Consider the following 18,652-nt stretch of genomic DNA (forward strand, 5'->3'; position numbering starts at 1 on the left):
GCCGCTCCCGCGCCGCTGAGGGTGAAATTTCTGTGTGGGCTTGTGTCCCCCCCGGTGCCCTACAAAACCCCCCTGGTCTGCCCTCCGAAGACGCGGGTACTTACCTGCTGGCAGACTGGAACCGGGGCACCCCCTTCTCTCCATTGAAGCCTATGCGTTTTGGGCACCACTTTGAACTCTGCACCTGACCGGCCCTGAGCTGCTGGTGTGGTAACTTTGGGGTTGCTCTGAACCCCCAACGGTGGGCTACCTTGGACCAAGAACTGAACCCTGTAAGTGTCGTACTTACCTGGTAAAACTAACAAAAACTTACCTCCCCCAGGAACTGTGAAAATTGCACTAAGTGTCCACTTTTAAAATAGCTATTTGTGAATAACTGGAAAAGTATACATGCAATTGAAATGATTCAAACTTCCTAATGTACTTACCTGCAATACCTTTCAAACAAGATATTACATGTTAAATTTGAACCTGTGGTTCGTAAAATAAACTAAGAAAAGATATTTTTCTATAACAAAACCTATTGGCTGGATTTGTCTCGGAGTGTGTGTACCACATTTATTGTCTATGTGTATGTACAACAAATGCTTAACACTACTCCTTGGATAAGCCTACTGCTCGACCACACTACCACAAAATAGAGCATTAGTATTATCTATTTTTACCACTATTTTACCTCTAAGGGGAACCCTTGGACTCTGTGCATGCTATTCCTTACTTTGAAATAGCACATACAGAGCCAACTTCCTACATTGGTGGATCAGCGGTGGGGTACAAGACTTTGCATTTGCTGGACTACTCAGCCAATACCTGATCACACGACAAATTCCAAAATTGTCATTAGAAATTGATTTTTGCAATTTGAAAAGTTTTCTAAATTCTTAAAAGACCTGCTAGGGCCTTGTGTTAGATCCTGTTTAGCATTTCTTTTAGAGTTTAAAAGTTTGTAAAAGTTTGAATTAGATTCTAGAACCAGTTTTAGATTCTTAAAAAGTATTCCAACTTTTAGAAGCAAAATGTCTAGCACAGATGTGACTGTGGTGGAACTCGACACCACACCTTACCTCCATCTACAGATGAGAGAGCTAAGGTCACTCTGTAAACTAAAGAAAATAGCAATGGGCCCCAAACCTACCAAAGTACAGCTCCAGGAGCTTTTGGCAGAGTTTGAAAAGGCCAACCCCTCTGAGGATGGCAACTCAGAGGATGAAGATAGTGACTTGGAGGGAAATTCCCCCCCCTCCAGTCCTACTTAGGGAGAGCAGGGCTTCTCAAGCCCTGACTCCACAAATAATAGTCAGAGATGCTGGTTCCCTCACAGGAGGGACCAACAACTCTGAAATCACTGAGGATAACTCCAGTGAAGAGGACATCCAGTTAGCCAGGATGGCCAAAAGATTGGCTTTGGAAAGACAGATCCTAGCCATAGAGAGGGAAAGACAAGAGATGGGCCTAGGACCCATCAATGGTGGCAGCAACATAAATAGGGTCAGAGATTCTCCTGACATGTTGAAAATCCCCAAAGGGATTGTAACTAAATATGAAGATGGTGATGACATCACCAAATGGTTCACAGCTTTTGAGAGGGCTTGTGTAACCAGAAAAGTGAACAAATCTCACTGGGGTGCTCTCCTTTGGGAAATGTTCACAGGAAAGTGTAGGGATAGACTCCTCACACTCTGGAAAAGATGCAGAATCTTATGACCTCATGAAGGGTACCCTGATTGAGGGCTTTGGATTCTCCACTGAGGAGTATAGGATTAGATTCAGGGGGGCTCAAAAATCCTCGAGCCAGACCTGGGTTGACTTTGTAGACTACTCAGCAAAAACACTAGATGGTTGGATTCAAGGCAGTGGTGTAAGTAATTATGATGGGCTGTACAATTTATTTGTGAAAGAACACCTGTTAAGTAATTGTTTCAATGACAAACTGCATCAGCATCTGGTAGACCTAGGACCAATTTCTCCCCAAGAATTGGGAAAGAAGGCGGACCATTGGGTCAAGACTAGGGTGTCCAAAGCTTCCACAGGGGGTGACCAAAAGAAAGGGGTCACAAAACCTCCCCAGGGGAAAGGTGGTGAGACAACCAAAAATAAAAATAGTAAAGAGTCTTCTACAGGCCCCCAAAAACCTGCACAGGAGGGTGGGCCCAGAGCCTCTTCACAAAACAATCCTGGGTACAAGGGTAAAAACTTTGATCCCAAAAAGGCCTGGTGTCGAAACTGTAGTCAGTCTGGACACCAAACTGGAGACAAGGCCTGTCCCAAGAAAAGTTCCACTCCAAACTCCCATCCAGGTAACACTGGTATGGCTAGTCTCCAAGTGGGATCAACAGTGTGCCCAGAGCAAATCAGGGTCCACACTGAAGCTACTCTAGTCTCTGAGGGTGGGGTGGATTTAGCCACACTAGCTGCCTGGCCGCCTAACATGCAAAAATACAGGCAGCAGCTCTTTATTAATGGGACAAGTGTAGAGGGCCTGAGGGATACAGGTGCCAGTGTCACCATGGTGACAGAGAAACTGGTTTCCCCTGGCCAATACCTGACTGGAAAAACGTATACAGTCACCAACGCTGACAATCAGACTAAAGCACATCCCATGGCAATGGTAACTTTAGAATGGGGAGGGGTCAATGGCCTGAAACAGGTGGTGGTCTCCTCAAACATCCCAGTAGACTGTCTGCTTGGAAATGACCTGGAGTCCTCAGCATGGGCTGAGGTAGAACTAAAAACCCATGCAGCCATGCTGGGTATCCCTGAACTGGTGTGTGTAAAAACAAGAGCACAATGCAAGGCACAGGGTGAAAAAGTAGAGCTGGAGTCTGGAAGAAAGGCCCAGCCTACCAAGAGAAAAGGAAAGTCAGTTGGGAAACCAACTGCAACACAGTCAGAAAAAGAGAACCTCTCTTCTCAGGAAGAAGTTCTGCCCTCTGAGGGAACTGAGCCTTTTGAACTTGAACCTTATCAGGTTGAGCTCTTAGGCCCAGGGGGACCCTCAAGGGAGGAGCTGTGTAAGGGACAAGAAACCTGTCCCTCTCTTGAAGGCCTTAGGCAGCAAGCTGCTGAAGAGTCCAAGGGCAAGAAAAATGGAACACATAGGGTCTATTGGGAAGATGGACTCCTGTACACTGAGGCCAGAGACCCCAAACCTGGTGCCACTAGGAGAGTGGTAGTGCCTCAGTCGTTCAGAGAGTTTATTCTGACCTTAGCCCATGATATTCCCCTTGCTGGGCATTTGGGACAAACCAAGACGTGGGAGAGGTTAATCAACCACTTCTACTGGCCCAATATGTCCCAGAAGGTTAAGGAGTTTTGCCTCTCCTGCCCCACCTGTCAATCCAGTGGTAAGACAGGTGGGCACCCAAAGCCCCCCCTCATTCCACTTCCAGTGGTGGGGGTCCCCTTTGAAAGAGTGGGTGTGGACATAGTTGGTCCACTGGAACCTCCCACAGCCTCAGGAAATATGTACATCCTAGTAGTAGTGGATCATGCTACTAGGTATCCTGAAGCTATTCCCCTTAGGTCGACTACTGCCCCTGCAGTAGCCAAGGCCCTCATTGGTATCTTTACCAGAGTGGGTTTCCCTAAGGAGGTGGTGTCTGACAGAGGTACCAACTTCATGTCAGCATACCTAAAACACATGTGGAATGAGTGTGGAGTGACTTACAAATTCACTACACCATACCATCCACAAACTAATGGCTTAGTTGAGAGATTCAACAAGACATTAAAAGGCATGATCATGGGGCTCCCAGAAAAACTCAAAAGGAGATGGGATGTCCTCTTGCCATATCTGCTTTTTGCTTACAGAGAGGTGCCACAGAAGGGAGTAGGATTCTCACCCTTTGAACTTCTGTTTGGTCACCCTGTAAGGGGACCACTTGCTCTTGTTAAAGAAGGCTGGGAGAGACCTCTTCATGAGCCTAAACAAGACATAGTGGACTATGTACTTGGCCTTCGCTCTAGAATGGCAGAGTACATGGAAAAGGCAACCAAAAACCTTGAGGCCAGCCAACAGCTCCAGAAGTTTTGGTATGACCAAAAGGCTGCAATGGTTGAGTTCCAACCAGGGCAGAAAGTCTGGGTTCTGGAGCCTGAGGCTCCCAGGGCACTTCAGGACAAATGGAGTGGCCCTTACCCAGTGCTAGAAAGGAAGAGTCAGGTCACCTACCTGGTGGACCTGGGCACAAGCAGGAGCCCCAAGAGGGGCCTTAAGCTCTTCCATGACAGGGCTGATGTAAATCTGTTGATGGTAACAGATGAGGATCAGGAGGCAGAGAGTGAACCTCTCCCTGATCTTCTGTCATCAGACCCAAAAGATGGCTCAGTAGATGGAGTGATCTACTCAGACACCCTCTCTGGCCAACAGCAAGCTGATTGTAGGAGAGTCCTACAACAGTTTCCTGAACTCTTCTCCCTAACCCCTGGTCAGACACACCTGTGTACCCATGATGTGGACACAGGAGACAGCATGCCTGTCAAAAACAACATTTTTAGACAGTCTGACCATGTTAAGGAAAGCATCAAGGTGGAAGTCCACAAGATGCTGGAATTGGGAGTAATTGAGCGCTCTGACAGCCCCTGGGCTAGCCCAGTGGTCTTGGTCCCCAAACCTCACACCAAAGAAGGAAAGAAAGAGATGAGGTTTTGTGTGGACTACAGAGGGCTCAATTCTGTCACCAAGACAGATGCTCATCCAATTCCTAGAGCTGATGAGCTCATAGACAAATTAGGTGCTGCCAAATTCTTAAGTACCTTTGACTTGACAGCAGGGTACTGGCAAATAAAAATGGCACCTGGAGCAAAAGAGAAAACAGCATTCTCCACACCTGATGGGCATTATCAGTTTACTGTTATGCCCTTTGGTTTAAAGAATGCCCCTGCCACCTTCCAAAGGTTGGTGAATCAAGTCCTTGCTGGTTTGGAGTCCTTTAGCACAGCTTATCTTGATGATATTGCTGTCTTTAGCTCCACCTGGCAGGATCACCTGGTCCACCTGAAGAAGGTTTTGAAGGCTCTGCAATCTGCAGGCCTCTCTATCAAGGCATCCAAATGCCAGATAGGGCAGGGAACTGTGGTTTACTTGGGCCACCTTGTAGGTGGAGGCCAAGTTCAGCCACTCCAACCCAAGATCCAGACTATTCTGGACTGGGTAGCTCCAAAAACCCAGACTCAAGTCAGGGCATTCCTTGGCTTGACTTGGTATTACAGGAGGTTTGTGAAGGGATATGGGTCCATTGTGACAGCCCTCACTGAACTCACCTCCAAGAAAATGCCCAAGAAAGTGAACTGGACTGTGGAATGCCAACAGGCCTTTGACACCCTGAAACAAGCAATGTGCTCAGCACCAGTTCTAAAAGCTCCAGATTATTCTAAGCAGTTCATTGTGCAGACAGATGCCTCTGAACATGGGATAGGGGCAGTTTTGTCCCAAACAAATGATGATGGCCTTGACCAGTCTGTTGCTTTCATTAGCAGGAGGTTACTCCCCAGGGAGCAGCGTTGGAGTGCCATTGAGAGGGAGGCCTTTGCTGTGGTTTGGTCCCTGAAGAAGCTGAGACCATACCTCTTTGGGACTCACTTCCTAGTTCAAACTGACCACAGACCTCTCAAATGGCTGATGCAAATGAAAGGTGAAAATCCTAAACTGTTGAGGTGGTCCATCTCCCTACAGGGAATGGACTTTATAGTGGAACACAGACCTGGGACTGCCCATGCCAATGCAGATGGCCTTTCCAGGTTCTTCCACTTAGAAAATGAAGACTCTCTTGGGAAAGGTTAGTCTCATCCTCTTTCATTTGGGGGGGGGGGGGGGGGTTGTGTAAGGAAATGCCTCCTTGGCATGGTTGCCCCCTGACTTTTTGCCTTTGCTGATGCTATGTTTACAATTGAAAGTGTGCTGAGGCCTGCTAACCAGGCCCCAGCACCAGTGTTCTTTCCCTAACCTGTACTTTTGTATCCACAATTGGCAGACCCTGGCATCCAGATAAGTCCCTTGTAACTGGTACTTCTAGTACCAAGGGCCCTGATGCCAAGGAAGGTCTCTAAGGGCTGCAGCATGTCTTATGCCACCCTGGAGACCTCTCACTCAGCACAGACACACTGCTTGCCAGCTTGTGTGTGCTAGTGAGAACAAAACGAGTAAGTCGACATGGCACTCCCCTCAGGGTGCCATGCCAGCCTCTCACTGCCTATGCAAGTATAGGTCAGTCACCCCTCTAGCAGGCCTTACAGCCCTAAGGCAGGGTGCACTATACCATAGGTGAGGGTACCAGTGCATGAGCATGGTACCCATACAGTGTCTAAACAAAACCTTAGACATTGTAAGTGCAGGGTAGCCATAAGAGTATATGGTCTGGGAGTTTGTCAAACACGAACTCCACAGCACCATAATGGCTACACTGAAAACTGGGAAGTTTGGTATCAAACTTCTCAGCACAATAAATGCACACTGATGCCAGTGTACATTTTATTGCAAAATACACCCCAGAGGGCACCTTAGAGGTGCCCCCTGAAACTTAACCGACTGTCTGTGTAGGCTGACTAGTTACAGCAGCCTGCCACACTAGAGACATGTTGCTGGCCTCATGGGGAGAGTGCCTTTGTCACTCTGAGGCCAGTAACAAAGCCTGCACTGGGTGGAGATGCTAACACCTCCCCCAGGCAGGAGCTGTAACACCTGGCGGTGAGCCTCAAAGGCTCACCCCTTTGTCACAGCCCAGCAGGGCACTCCAGCTTAGTGGAGTTGCCCGCCCCCTCCGGCCACGGCCCCCACTTTTGGCGGCAAGGCTGGAGGGAACAAAGAAAGCAACAAGGAGGAGTCACTGGCCAGTCAGGACAGCCCCTAAGGTGTCCTGAGCTGAGGTGACTCTGACTTTTAGAAATCCTCCATCTTGCAGATGGAGGATTCCCCCAATAGGGTTAGGATTGTGACCCCCTCCCCTTGGGAGGAGGCACAAAGAGGGTGTACCCACCCTCAGGGCTAGTAGCCATTGGCTACTAACCCCCCAGACCTAAACACGCCCTTAAATTTAGTATTTAAGGGCTACCCTGCACCCTAGAAAATTAGATTCCTGCAACAACAAGAAGAAGGACTGCCTAGCTGAAAACCCCTGCAGAGGAAGACCAGAAGACAACAACTGCCTTGGCTCCAGAAACTCACCGGCCTGTCTCCTGCCTTCCAAAGAACTCTGCTCCAGCGACGCCTTCCAAAGGGACCAGCGACCTCTGAATCCTCTGAGGACTGCCCTGCTTCGACGACGACAAGAAACTCCCGAGGACAGCGGACCTGCTCCAAAAAGACTGCAACTTTATCCAAAGGAGCAGCTTTAAAGACCCCTGCAATCTCCCCGCAAGAAGCGTGAGACTTGCAACACTGCACCCGGTGACCCCGACTTGGCTGGTGGAGAACCAACACCTCAGGGAGGACCCCCGGACTACTCTACGACTGTGAGTACCAAAACCTGTCCCCCCTGAGCCCCCACAGCGCCGCCTGCAGAGGGAATCCCGAGGCTTCCCCTGACCGCGACTCTCTGAAACCTAAGTCCCGACGCCTGGAAAAGACCCTGCACCCGCAGCCCCCAGGACCTGAAGGACCGGACTTTCACTGCATAAGTGACCCCCAGGAGTCCCTCTCCCTTGCCCAAGTGGAGGTTTCCCCGAGGAAGCCCCCCCTTGCCTGCCTGCAGCGCTGAAGAGATACCTTGATCTCTCATTGACTTCCATTGCGAACCCGATGCTTGTTCTAACACTGCACCCAGCCGCCCCCGCGCCGCTGAGGGTGAAATTTCTGTGTGGGCTTGTGTCCCCCCCGGTGCCCTACAAAACCCCCCTGGTCTGCCCTCCGAAGACGCGGGTACTTACCTGCTGGCAGACTGGAACCGGGGCACCCCCTTCTCTCCATTGAAGCCTATGCGTTTTGGGCACCACTTTGAACTCTGCACCTGACCGGCCCTGAGCTGCTGGTGTGGTGACTATGGGGTTGCTCTGAACCCCCAACGGTGGGCTACCTTGGACCAAGAACTGAACCCTGTAAGTGTCGTACTTACCTGGTAAAACTAACAAAAACTTACCTCCCCCAGGAACTGTGAAAATTGCACTAAGTGTCCACTTTTAAAATAGCTATTTGTGAATAACTGGAAAAGTATACATGCAATTGAAATGATTCAAAGTTCCTAATGTACTTACCTGCAATACCTTTCAAACAAGATATTACATGTTAAATTTGAACCTGTGGTTCTTAAAATAAACTAAGAAAAGATATTTTTCTATAACAAAACCGATTGGCTGGATTTGTCTCTGAGTGTGTGTACCTCATTTATTGTCTATGTGTATGTACAACAAATGCTTAACACTACTCCTTGGATAAGCCTACTGCTCGACCACACTACCACAAAATAGAGCATTAGTATTATCTATTTTTACCACTATTTTACCTCTAAGGGGAACCCTTGGACTCTGTGCATGCTATTCCTTACTTTGAAATAGCACATACAGAGCCAACTTCCTACAAGGGGTCAATCCAGGGTGGACTCTAGGTCAGAATCGCCTGGGGACCTCTGGACCGGTGGGCGTCGGGTGCAGAGTGGGACAGGCTTGCGGATCCTAGGCAGTTCTTGAGTCCTTGAATGTTCCTTGAGGACAGGGCCGCTGCCCTCGGGAGTTCCTGATCCTCTGGTGGGCAGGCAATCCTCTGGGGGTTTGTAGAGGTTGCTGGTCCTACAGGATGAATTGCTTTTTTGTAGAAGAAGTCTTGAAGCTGTAGACAGGCCGGTAGGTTCTGGGGCCTAGTCAGTTGTTATCTGGAGTTTTCACTGCTAGGGTCAAATCTTCAGTCCTCCTTCTTGAGGTCACCAGGAATCTGAAGAGTAAGGTTCAGGGGTGCCCCTAAATACTAGATTTAGAGGTGTTGCAAGGGCTACTGCCCCTGGGGGTGGCTAAACAGTTCCTGTGCCCACTCCCTTTGGGCCCAACAGGCAGACTGCATTTACGACCCTGAGTGGTAGGGTAACAGAAGAAAACATTTGATTGCCAATGGAGGATTCGTCGCAAATGATTATGTATTCACATTATTGGCTGAAGTCCAAAAAATTTGATTTTCCGGAGTAGGGTGCTTAGTGAGAAAATCTGGGTCACTTATAGTATGTCCAAGTCTCCTGGCCAACTGACTAACAGGTGGGCAAGAACATGGCTTCAACAGGATATTACAGTATATGTGAGGCCATCATTAAATGGCAACAAGGGTTCAGATGTTGCTGGCCCAGGATGAAAAACGTTTTAGTTTTTTTGGCTCCAAACCACCACTGCTGGCTGCCCAGGTGGCACGTCAAGTTCTGTCCAAATGGAGGTATCAAACCCACTGGCATTTTGTTAATCTGTTTTAAATGAATGCTCATGAGAAAGAGGTAGGCAGAACCTGCCCCCTTTCGCATCATCACAAGTTTCTTGGGGTACATAGGACACTTCTTGCACCAGGCATTTTGTAAATCAAGGTATAAGGAAGGGTGAGCAAGCTAATCCTCCTCCCCACCATCAACAACAACATCCTGGAGGATCACTCTCTTCTGGAACAAGATCAGAGTCAGAACCAAGAAAATGGGGCCTCTGCTAATAGTTGTGATGTGGTAAAGGCACAGGGGTTAGAGTCAGGCTGCATGACAACTGGTTCACTTTCGTAATTTCATAGTGTAAAATTTTTCGAGATCGAGCAGATGTCGGTTTGAAGTCCGACATAGGTGTCAGCATCAGGTCACCAACCAGTACCTGTGTGTCATTACGGTTAGCAGGGACTAGCGTGGATCTTGGGGCCTGAGTGGAAGTGTGTATCAAAACTGTTGCAAGCCTAGTTACTAGTTTCAAGGACTGGAGATCCTTCAATTTCTGCAGGGCACAAAGGCGCATCAGAAGAAAGCTAGAAGCACTTAAGATTTGCAGGACAGCCTTTTTGTAGGCCTCAATCTGCTGCAGAAATGATTATCCAGGAAAATCTGGTCACAACAGGACCAACTGCGAAATCAGTTCAGTGGGCAGAGATTTTGAGGGATTAAGACTTCTTGACATCTGTGCCTTTCTCTTTGTAGTTAGAGTTGCAGGATGGTGTTGAGTCAGGCTTTGCTTTCCTATGCTTACGCCTGGACTTAAAACTTGCCTGAAGATTTTGAGCAGGTAGAGGAGCATCGCAGCAGCAACCCATGACATATCTAGTGACTTGGAATGACAACTGTAGGAAGACTGTGGAAGTGAATCATTGACATTCAACTTGGCTTTCTGGTCTTGAATACCTTAGGGTGCATTAGGGAGCATTTATCACACGACCGAGTGGTGTTTTGTGGCTAGGCACATCTTGTGTCGGACTGTGACCCATAAGACTACCTGCAGTTGCGACTCGAATCACGTTGTTTATGGTGGGGGCATTGATAGCTAACACATGGTTCAAGAACTGTTTTAGGAGACGTTGGAAGACCAACAAGGTGGGAGCTATGGTTTGGATCTGAGCTTCGAATGTTGATAAAGAAACTGACATCAGTATGCAAGGATGGTGCTTAAATGTGGCTCTACTCCACTTTTGAGGCACAGTGGAGCTGCCTGATGCTATCTTTCGGCACGCAGGAGCACTTCGCATCCAGTCTGGCACCCGGATATTCTAAAGTGAGGAATCTGTAGTTTAAAGTATCAATCGGAAATATGAAATTACCTTTCAAATCAAAGTTTTGGGAGTAGTGAATTCTAAGTGAAGAGAAGTAGGCTTTACAATGTGTAGCTCATGGTCTTAAGAGTCTATAAGTCACTCACTCTTCTGGTCAATAAAACATCTGTTCACAATTCCACCATCCTAGACATGTATTAAAGACAGATTTGTGCAAACTGATGACCCATCGTTTTGCTAAAGAATTGATTTTACAAGACTGCAAGATGGGGTGATGTTTCAGCGGGAGTGGGAGCTGCATACAATCATGTCCGAGCAGGGAATTCTCTCAAAAAAATAAAATAACGGATTCTAAAGTAATGTTATGGGAGAAATTAGAAACAGGACCTGGAATAAGATTCGGCAACGAGATGAAGGATCATACTGAGGTGGAATGAAAATGTCACTTACCCAGTGTACATCTGTTCGTGGCATCAGTCGCTGAGATTCACATGGTCTGCATTAGCTCGCCATCTGGTGTTGGGTCGGAGTGTTACAAGTTGTTTTTCTTCGAAGAAGTGTTTGAGTCACTGAACCGAGTGGCTCCTCCTTCTGTGCTCATTGCGCATGGGCGTCGACTCCATCTTCGATTGTTTTCCCCGCAGAGGGTGAGGTAGGAGTTGTACTATAGTAATAGTGCCCGCGCAATGAAATGTGTAAGTATGTACCTATTAAAGGTTTAAATAATATATATACAAATGTACAAAATTGAAGGTAACTTCTGAACTGCTACAGGCTTCCGGGGAGGTGGGTGGGCCCATGTGAATCTCAGCGACTGATGCCACGAACAGATGTACACTGGGTAAGTGACATTTTCAGTTCGATGGCATCTGTCGCTGTAGATACACATGGTCTGCATAGACTAGTAAGCAGTTATTTCCCCATAAGCGGTGGATTAGCCTGTAGGAGTAGAAGTTGTCTGAAATAGAGTTCTTAATACAGCTTGACCTACTGCGGCTTGTTGTGCGGATAGCACATCTATACAGTAGTGTTTGGTGAATGTGTGAGGCGTAGACCATGTGGCTGCCTTACATATTTCATGCATTGGGATGTTTCCTAAAAAGGCCATTGAAGCACCTTTTTTCCTGGTTGAATGTGCCCTGGGAGTAATGGGCAGTTGTCTTTTTGCTTTAAGGTAGCAGATTTGGATGCATTTAACAATCCATCTGGCTATACCTTGTTTTGATATTGGGTTACCTGCATGAGGTTTTTGGAATGCAATAAATAGCTGTTTAGTCTTTCTGATGTTCTTTGTTCTGTCAATGTAGTACATTAATGCTCTTTTGACATCTAATGTATGTAGTGCTCTTTCGGCCACAGAATCTGGCTGTGGGAAAAAAACAGGTAGTTCTACCGTTTGATTTAGATGGAACGGTGAAATAACTTTTGGTAAAAATTTTGGATTAGGTCGTAGGACGACCTTATTTTTATGTATTTGTATAAAAGGTTCCTGTGTTGTGAACGCTTGAATTTCACTTACTCTTCTCAGAGATGTAATGGCGATGAGAAAGGCAACTTTCCAGGTTAGGAATTGTATTCCGCAAGAGTGCATGGGTTCGAAAGGTGGGCCCATGAGTCTTGTTAGGACCACGTTTAGGTTCCATGAAGGAACAGGTGGTGTTCTTGGTGGTATAATTCTTTTAAGACCTTCTATGAATGCTTTGATGACTGGTATCCTATACAAGGAAGTTGAATAGGTAGTCTGCAGGTATGCAGATATTGCTGCAAGGTGTATTTTAATAGAAGAGAAGGCTAGCCTTGCTTTTTGTAAATGGAGCAAGTAATTTATTATATGTTTTGGAGTTGCGTCTAGTGGTTGTATCTGATTATGATGGCAGTAACAAACAAATCTTTTCCACTTACTTGCGTAGCAGTGTCTAGTGGATGGCCTTCTGGCCTGCTTTATGACCTCCATACACTCTTGGCTAAGTTGTAAGTGTCCGAATTCTAGGATTTCAGGAGCCAGATTGCTAGATTCAGCGATGCTGGATCTGGGTGTCTGATCTGTTGGTTGTGTTGCGTTAACAGATCTGGTTTGTTCGGCAGTTTGATGTGGGGTACTACAGAAAGATCTAGCAGTGTTGTGTACCAGGGTTGTCTTGCCCACGTTGGTGCTATTAAAATGAGTTTGAGTTTGTTTTGACTCAATTTGTTCACTAGATAAGGGAGGAGAGGGAGAGGAGGAAAAGCGTAAGCAAATATTCCTGACCAGTTCATCCATAGGGCATTGCCTTGGGATTGCTTGTGTGGGTATCTGGACGCGAAGTTTTGGCATTTTGCGTTCTCTTTTGTTGCAAATAAGTCTATCTGAGGTGTTCCCCAGAGTGTGAAGTAGGTGTTCAGAATTTGTGGGTGGATTTCCCATTCGTGGACTTGTTGGTGATCTCGAGAGAGATTGTCTGCCAGTTGATTCTGGATCCCTGGAATAAACTGTGCTATGAGGCGAATTTGATGGTGGATTGCCCACTTCCATATGTTTTGAGCTAATAAGCTTAACTGCGTTGAATGTGTCCCTCCTTGTTTGTTTAGATAATACATCGTTGTCATGTTGTCTGTTTTGACAAGGATGTATTTGTGGGTTATGATTGGTTGGAAAGCTTTTAGTGCTTGAAAAACTGCTAATAATTCTAGATGATTTATATGCAGTTTTGTTTGATGTATGTTCCATTGTCCTCTTATGGTGTGTTGATTGAGATGTGCTCCCCACCCTGTCATGGAAGCATCTGTTGTTATTACGTACTGTGGCACTGGGTCTTGGAAAGGCCGCCCTTTGTTTAAATTTATACTGTTCCACCATAGAAGCGAGAGGTAAGTTTGGCGGTCTATTAACACCAGATCTAGAAGGTGACCCTGTGCTTGAGACCACTGTGAGGCTAGGCATTGTTGTAAGGGCCTCATGTGCAGTCTTGCGTTTGGGACAATGGCTATGCATGAGGACATCATGCCTAGGAGCTGTAGTATTGTTCTTGCTGGTATTGTTTGATTTGGAGACATGTGTTGAATGACTCTGTTGAAATTGTGAATTCTTTGTGGAGTTGGCGTTGCTACTCCTTTTGTCGTGTCTATTATGGCTCCTAGATATTGCTGTACTTTGCTTGGCTGAATGTTGGATTTTGCAAAGTTGACGGTGAACCCTAGTTTGTAGAGGGTTTGTATGACTTGATTTGTGTGGTTTGAGCATTGTGTGAGCGAACTGGTTTTGATTAGCCAGTCGTCTAGATACGGGAATACATGTATTTGCTGCCTTCTGATGTGTGCAGCGACTACTGCTAGGCATTTTGTGAATACCCTTGGAGCGGTTGTTAAACCGAAAGGCAATACTTTGAATTGGTAATGTATTCCTTTGAATACAAACCTTAGATATTTTCTGTGTGATTGATGTATTGGTATATGGAAATATGCGTCTGAGGTCTAGGGTTGTCATGTAGTTGTGTTTTTTGAGCAATGGTAACACTTCTTGTAGTGTGACCATGTGAAAGTGGTCTGATTTGATGAATGTGTTTACTACTCTGAGGTCTAGAATTGGTCTCAGTGTTTTGTCCTTTTTTGGTATCAAGAAGTACAGTGAATAAACTCCTGTGTTTATTTGTGTGCTTGGTACGAATTCTATTGCATTTTTTTGCAGTAGTGCTTGAACTTCTATCTCTAGAAGCTGTGAATGGTGTTTTGATAAATTTTGTGATTTTGGTGGTATGTCTGGAGGGAATTGCAGGAATTCTATGCAATAACCATGTTGGATAATTGCTAGGACCCATGTGTCTGTAGTTATTTCCTCCCATGCTTCGTAATATTGACCTATCCTTCCCCCCACTGGTGTTGTGTGGGGGGGGTGAGTGACGTGTGAGTCACTGCTTGTTGGTAGTGGTTTTGGGGCTTTGAAATCTTCCTCTATTCCTAGGGAATTGCCCTCCTCTATACTGGCCCCGAAAGCCTCCCCTGTACTGTCCCTGGTAGGTGGACGGTGCGGACTGTGAGGTACTGGCTTGTGTGGCCTGACCCCGAAACCCTCCTCTAAAAGGTGTTTTGCGGAAGGTGGTATAAGATCCTCTGCGGGGAGTAGAGTGCGCCCATGGCCTTGGCAGTGTCAGTGTCCTTTTTGAGCTTTTCTATGGCTGTGTCGACCTCCGGACCGAACAGCATTTTTTCGTTTACTGGCATGTTAAGTACTGCCTGCTGAATTTCCGACTTGAATCCAGACGTTCTGAGCCATGGGTGCCTACGGATGGTAACCGACGTATTAATGGTCATTGCAACTGTGTCTGCTGCATCCATAGAGGAGCGTATTTGATTGTTGGAAATGTTTTGACCTTCTTCAACAACCTGTTTTGCTCTTTTTTGTAGATCTTTTGGGAGATGTTCAATGAGATGCTGCATCTCATCCCAGTGGGCTCTGTCGTATCGCGCTAGCAGCGCTTGTGAGTTTGCGATGCGCCACTGGTTTGCTGCCTGGACAGCGACCCTCTTCCCGGCTGCATCAAACTTTCTGCTTTCTTTATCTGGGGGAGGTGCATCCCCAGAAGTGTGTGAATTTGCCCGTTTTCTGGCAGCCCCTACCACCACAGAATCTGGTGGCAGCTGAGAGGTGATGAATACAGGGTCCGTAGGAGGCGCCTTATATTTTTTGTCCACTCTAGGCGTTACTGCCCTGCTTTTGACTGGCTCTTTGAAGATCTCCTTTGCATGGCGAAGCATGCCTGGGAGCATAGGCAGGCTTTGGTAGGAGCTGTGGGTGGAGGAGAGGGTGTTAAATAAAAAGTCATCCTCTACTTGTTCAGAGTGTAGTTCCACATTATGGAACTGAGCTGCTCTAGCCACCACTTGTGAATAGGCTGTGCTGTCCTCAGGTGGTGATGGCCTAGTTGGGTATGTGTCTGGGCTGTTATCAGACACTGGTGCATCGTACAAGTCCCATGCGTCTTGATCTTGGTCGTCGTGGCTCATGGCGGTGTGAGCTGGCGAATGTGACGGGGTGTAAGTTGGTGAAGCCGGAGTTACAGGTGGAGGCGAGGGAGGAGGTGTTACCGTCTTTGCTGTTTGTTGCTGAGGAGCCTCTCGTGCTACAAACTGAAGTGTTCTCTTTCTTTTGACAGGTGGAAGGGTACTGATCTTCCCTGTCCCCTGCTGAATAAAGATACGCTTTTGCGTGTGATCCACTTCAGTGGATTGCAGTTCCTGTTCGAATCTGTGTCTTTTCATTTGTGAAGACATAGAAAGTTCTTCAGTATAGGAGCCTGAAACTGGGTCTGTTGGTGCTTTTTTCGGCTCCGAAAACCCTGTTGTTTGTTTTTTCGGCTCCGAGGTAACCTTCCTCTTCTTTTGTGCCGAAAAATCTTGGCCTCTATGATCTTCGGCGCCACTGTCTCGGCGTCGATCCGTGTCGACACCGAACTCTCGGTGTCGATGCTTCTCTTTAGCACTCTCTCGGTCCCGAGGAGGCTGCGTGCCGGTGTCTCGACCGGAGTCGGACGATCTCGACACTGAATGGGCCTTTTTCGGTGCCGATTGTAGGTCACCGTGAATTTGGGTTGAGCCATGGCCGGTTGGCAGTGGCGTCCCCTGGGCCTTTTTGCCTTTTTTAATTTCTGATCTCGACGTCTTACTCACAGTTTTTGGATGGTCGAGTTCGTCGGAGTCTGAATCCTGGATGGAAAAGGATTCCTCCTGTTCCTCTTCTGTCTCGAACTGTCGATGCTCTTTTGGCGTGGACGCCATCTGCAGTCTTCTCGCTCGACGGTCGCGCAGAGTTTTTCGGGACCGGAACGCCCGACAGGCCTCACAGGATTCTTCGCTGTGCTCGGGTGACAGGCACAGGTTACAGACCGAGTGTTGGTCCGTATAAGGATATTTGTTGTGGCATTCAGGGCAGAATCGAAACGGGGTCCGTTCCATCGGCGTTGTTCTCCACGCGGTCGGGCCGACTAGGCCCAGACGGTGTGCCGAAATCTACCCCGAAGGGCACCGAAGCGCTTCGATGTTCAATGCGTTGTCGTATGTGTTTATCTCGAACCGGATCGCAACGATACCGTCGAAAATCTTCCGTTTTCAGCTATCTTTCCGTTCCGAAACTCGGAGCGACAGGAACACGTCCGAACCCGATGGCGGAAAGAAAACAATCGAAGATGGAGTCGACGCCCATGCGCAATGAGCACAGAAGGAGGAGCCACTCGGTCCAGTGACTAGAAAACACTTCTTCGAAGAAAAACAACTTGTAACACTCCGACCCAACACCAGATGGCGAGCTAATGCAGACCATGTGTATCTACAGCGACAGATGCCATCGAACCATACATTTTGCATCCAAAGTGTTTGAAAATTTACAATGCAGGGAGGATGAGCAATTGGAAACTTGGGATGAAATTTGAATAACCTGCCAATATTGGTTTCAAAATATGAAAAAACGAAAGGCCTCACACACAAAAACAAAGGTCTCCATCAGTACGTGTGGAAGGCAAAATTGAAGGAGAGAAAGTTAGCAAGAAGACCTGCAGACAGAATACCAGGTCCCTGATTTCACAGGCAGAAAAGAGATAATCAGCCAGCCGGATGCCGTGATATTTCAGGGTCCAAAAATGTAACAGAGGAGCTCTTCAATTCCTGCATCTACTGAAGGGAGTAAGAACTTGAAATGACACAAATAACGAAAGGACTGATCTCTTCAGAAGAAACCCAGAGGATCACAGATTGGACTCAGATGTACAGAAGAATTACTTGGAGAAACCAAACTAGCATGACCATAACTCACCTGTACACACCCACTGCCTCCTTAGATGTTCTTTTCAGGTGCCGGAAACGCATGGCCATAGGAAGCTCCAGACTCGTGGCACGCCTAGAGACAAAAAAGTACAGATAAGAGACCAAAGGAATACTGTGAATGCAGAACCAACAAATGCACCAAATACCCCCTATATTGAGATTGCACTGCTTAACCCTGGAAAGGCTGTTATCTTTAAGGGAAGTTTCTCTTCAGCGGAAGTTAATTAATGGTAAACATATAATCAGATACAATTCGGTAACAATTATGAAGATCGAAACAGAGTACTATGAGATATTCTGTTGGCAAAAAACGCTTACTTTCACACAGAGAGAGAGACTCACAAGACATACTATTTATAGCAATGTAGGAAGCTTGCTCTTTTTATGGGATACCAAAATGAGTTATACCGTGCAGAGAGACCAGGGGTTTGCTTAAAAGTGGACAGGGGGCTTGCTCTAGCAACCCCAAGGTGCTCTTTTAAGGGGCAGGGTGGTTAAGCAGCCTTAAGCTTATTAGAGAGGAGTGTTAGACATCTGATGCATGCCCACAGTCAATAAATAATACACATGACACAATAAGGAGATCCACACCAATTTATAAAATTAACAAGTATCTTTATATAATTTTAGGCACCAAGATCATCATGATCAGGTAAGTATGCGTCAATTTAAGAATTTTTACAGGTTTGAAAAAAAAAAAAATCAACAGTGCAATTTCCGAAGTGGTAATGTTATCCTACGGAGGAAAGGTACTTTACACCAACTTTCAGGACAAATTTTCAGAACTTAAGGTGAGTAAGGGGCAGGGTTCAAGACAGCACCAACAGGTCATCTTGGAAGGCAATGGGCCATCCAGGTGTAGAGGTGTTTTTTTCTTTTAGCATCGGGTGCCCTTATGTTATCCTATAGGAAAAGGAAAATAAACTGCATTCGGGCAGTTAGGAGAGACTTACAGGACTATTCTTCTGGAGCTAAGGTAAGTATAGGGCCAGGTCCAAGTCAGAACCAACACGTCACTTGGGGAGGCAATGGGGCATCTGGGTGCAGAGGTGCTTTTCAGCATTGGGTGCTCTAATGTTATCCTATAGATAATGTTCCGGTCAGAAAGATGCTACAAGCTGGGACTAGGGGAACAGGGCTTGCGTTGCTCGGGACATAGGGAACCTTTGGTCCTCTTCTTCTCGGGACAGGATGAGCTGGTGCAGAGGTGTCCTG

The 18,652-nt window shown here is 46.9% G+C and overlaps 1 protein-coding gene across 2 annotated transcripts in view; it reads right to left on the bottom strand.

Moving 5' to 3' along the window:
• Window positions 1-18,652, bottom strand: part of KMT2B (lysine methyltransferase 2B) — a 728,361-nt gene that overhangs the window by 8,883 nt on the left and 700,826 nt on the right. For both annotated transcript variants that reach the window (XM_069201148.1, XM_069201147.1), the window contains exon 34: window positions 17,427-17,510. In XM_069201148.1, coding sequence (XP_069057249.1) covers window positions 17,427-17,510 — 84 coding nt within the window. The remainder of the gene's footprint in view (window positions 1-17,426; window positions 17,511-18,652) is intronic.

This window comes from Pleurodeles waltl, chromosome 7 (genome assembly GCF_031143425.1).
Source record: "Pleurodeles waltl isolate 20211129_DDA chromosome 7, aPleWal1.hap1.20221129, whole genome shotgun sequence".
NCBI lineage: Eukaryota > Metazoa > Chordata > Amphibia > Caudata > Salamandridae > Pleurodeles > Pleurodeles waltl.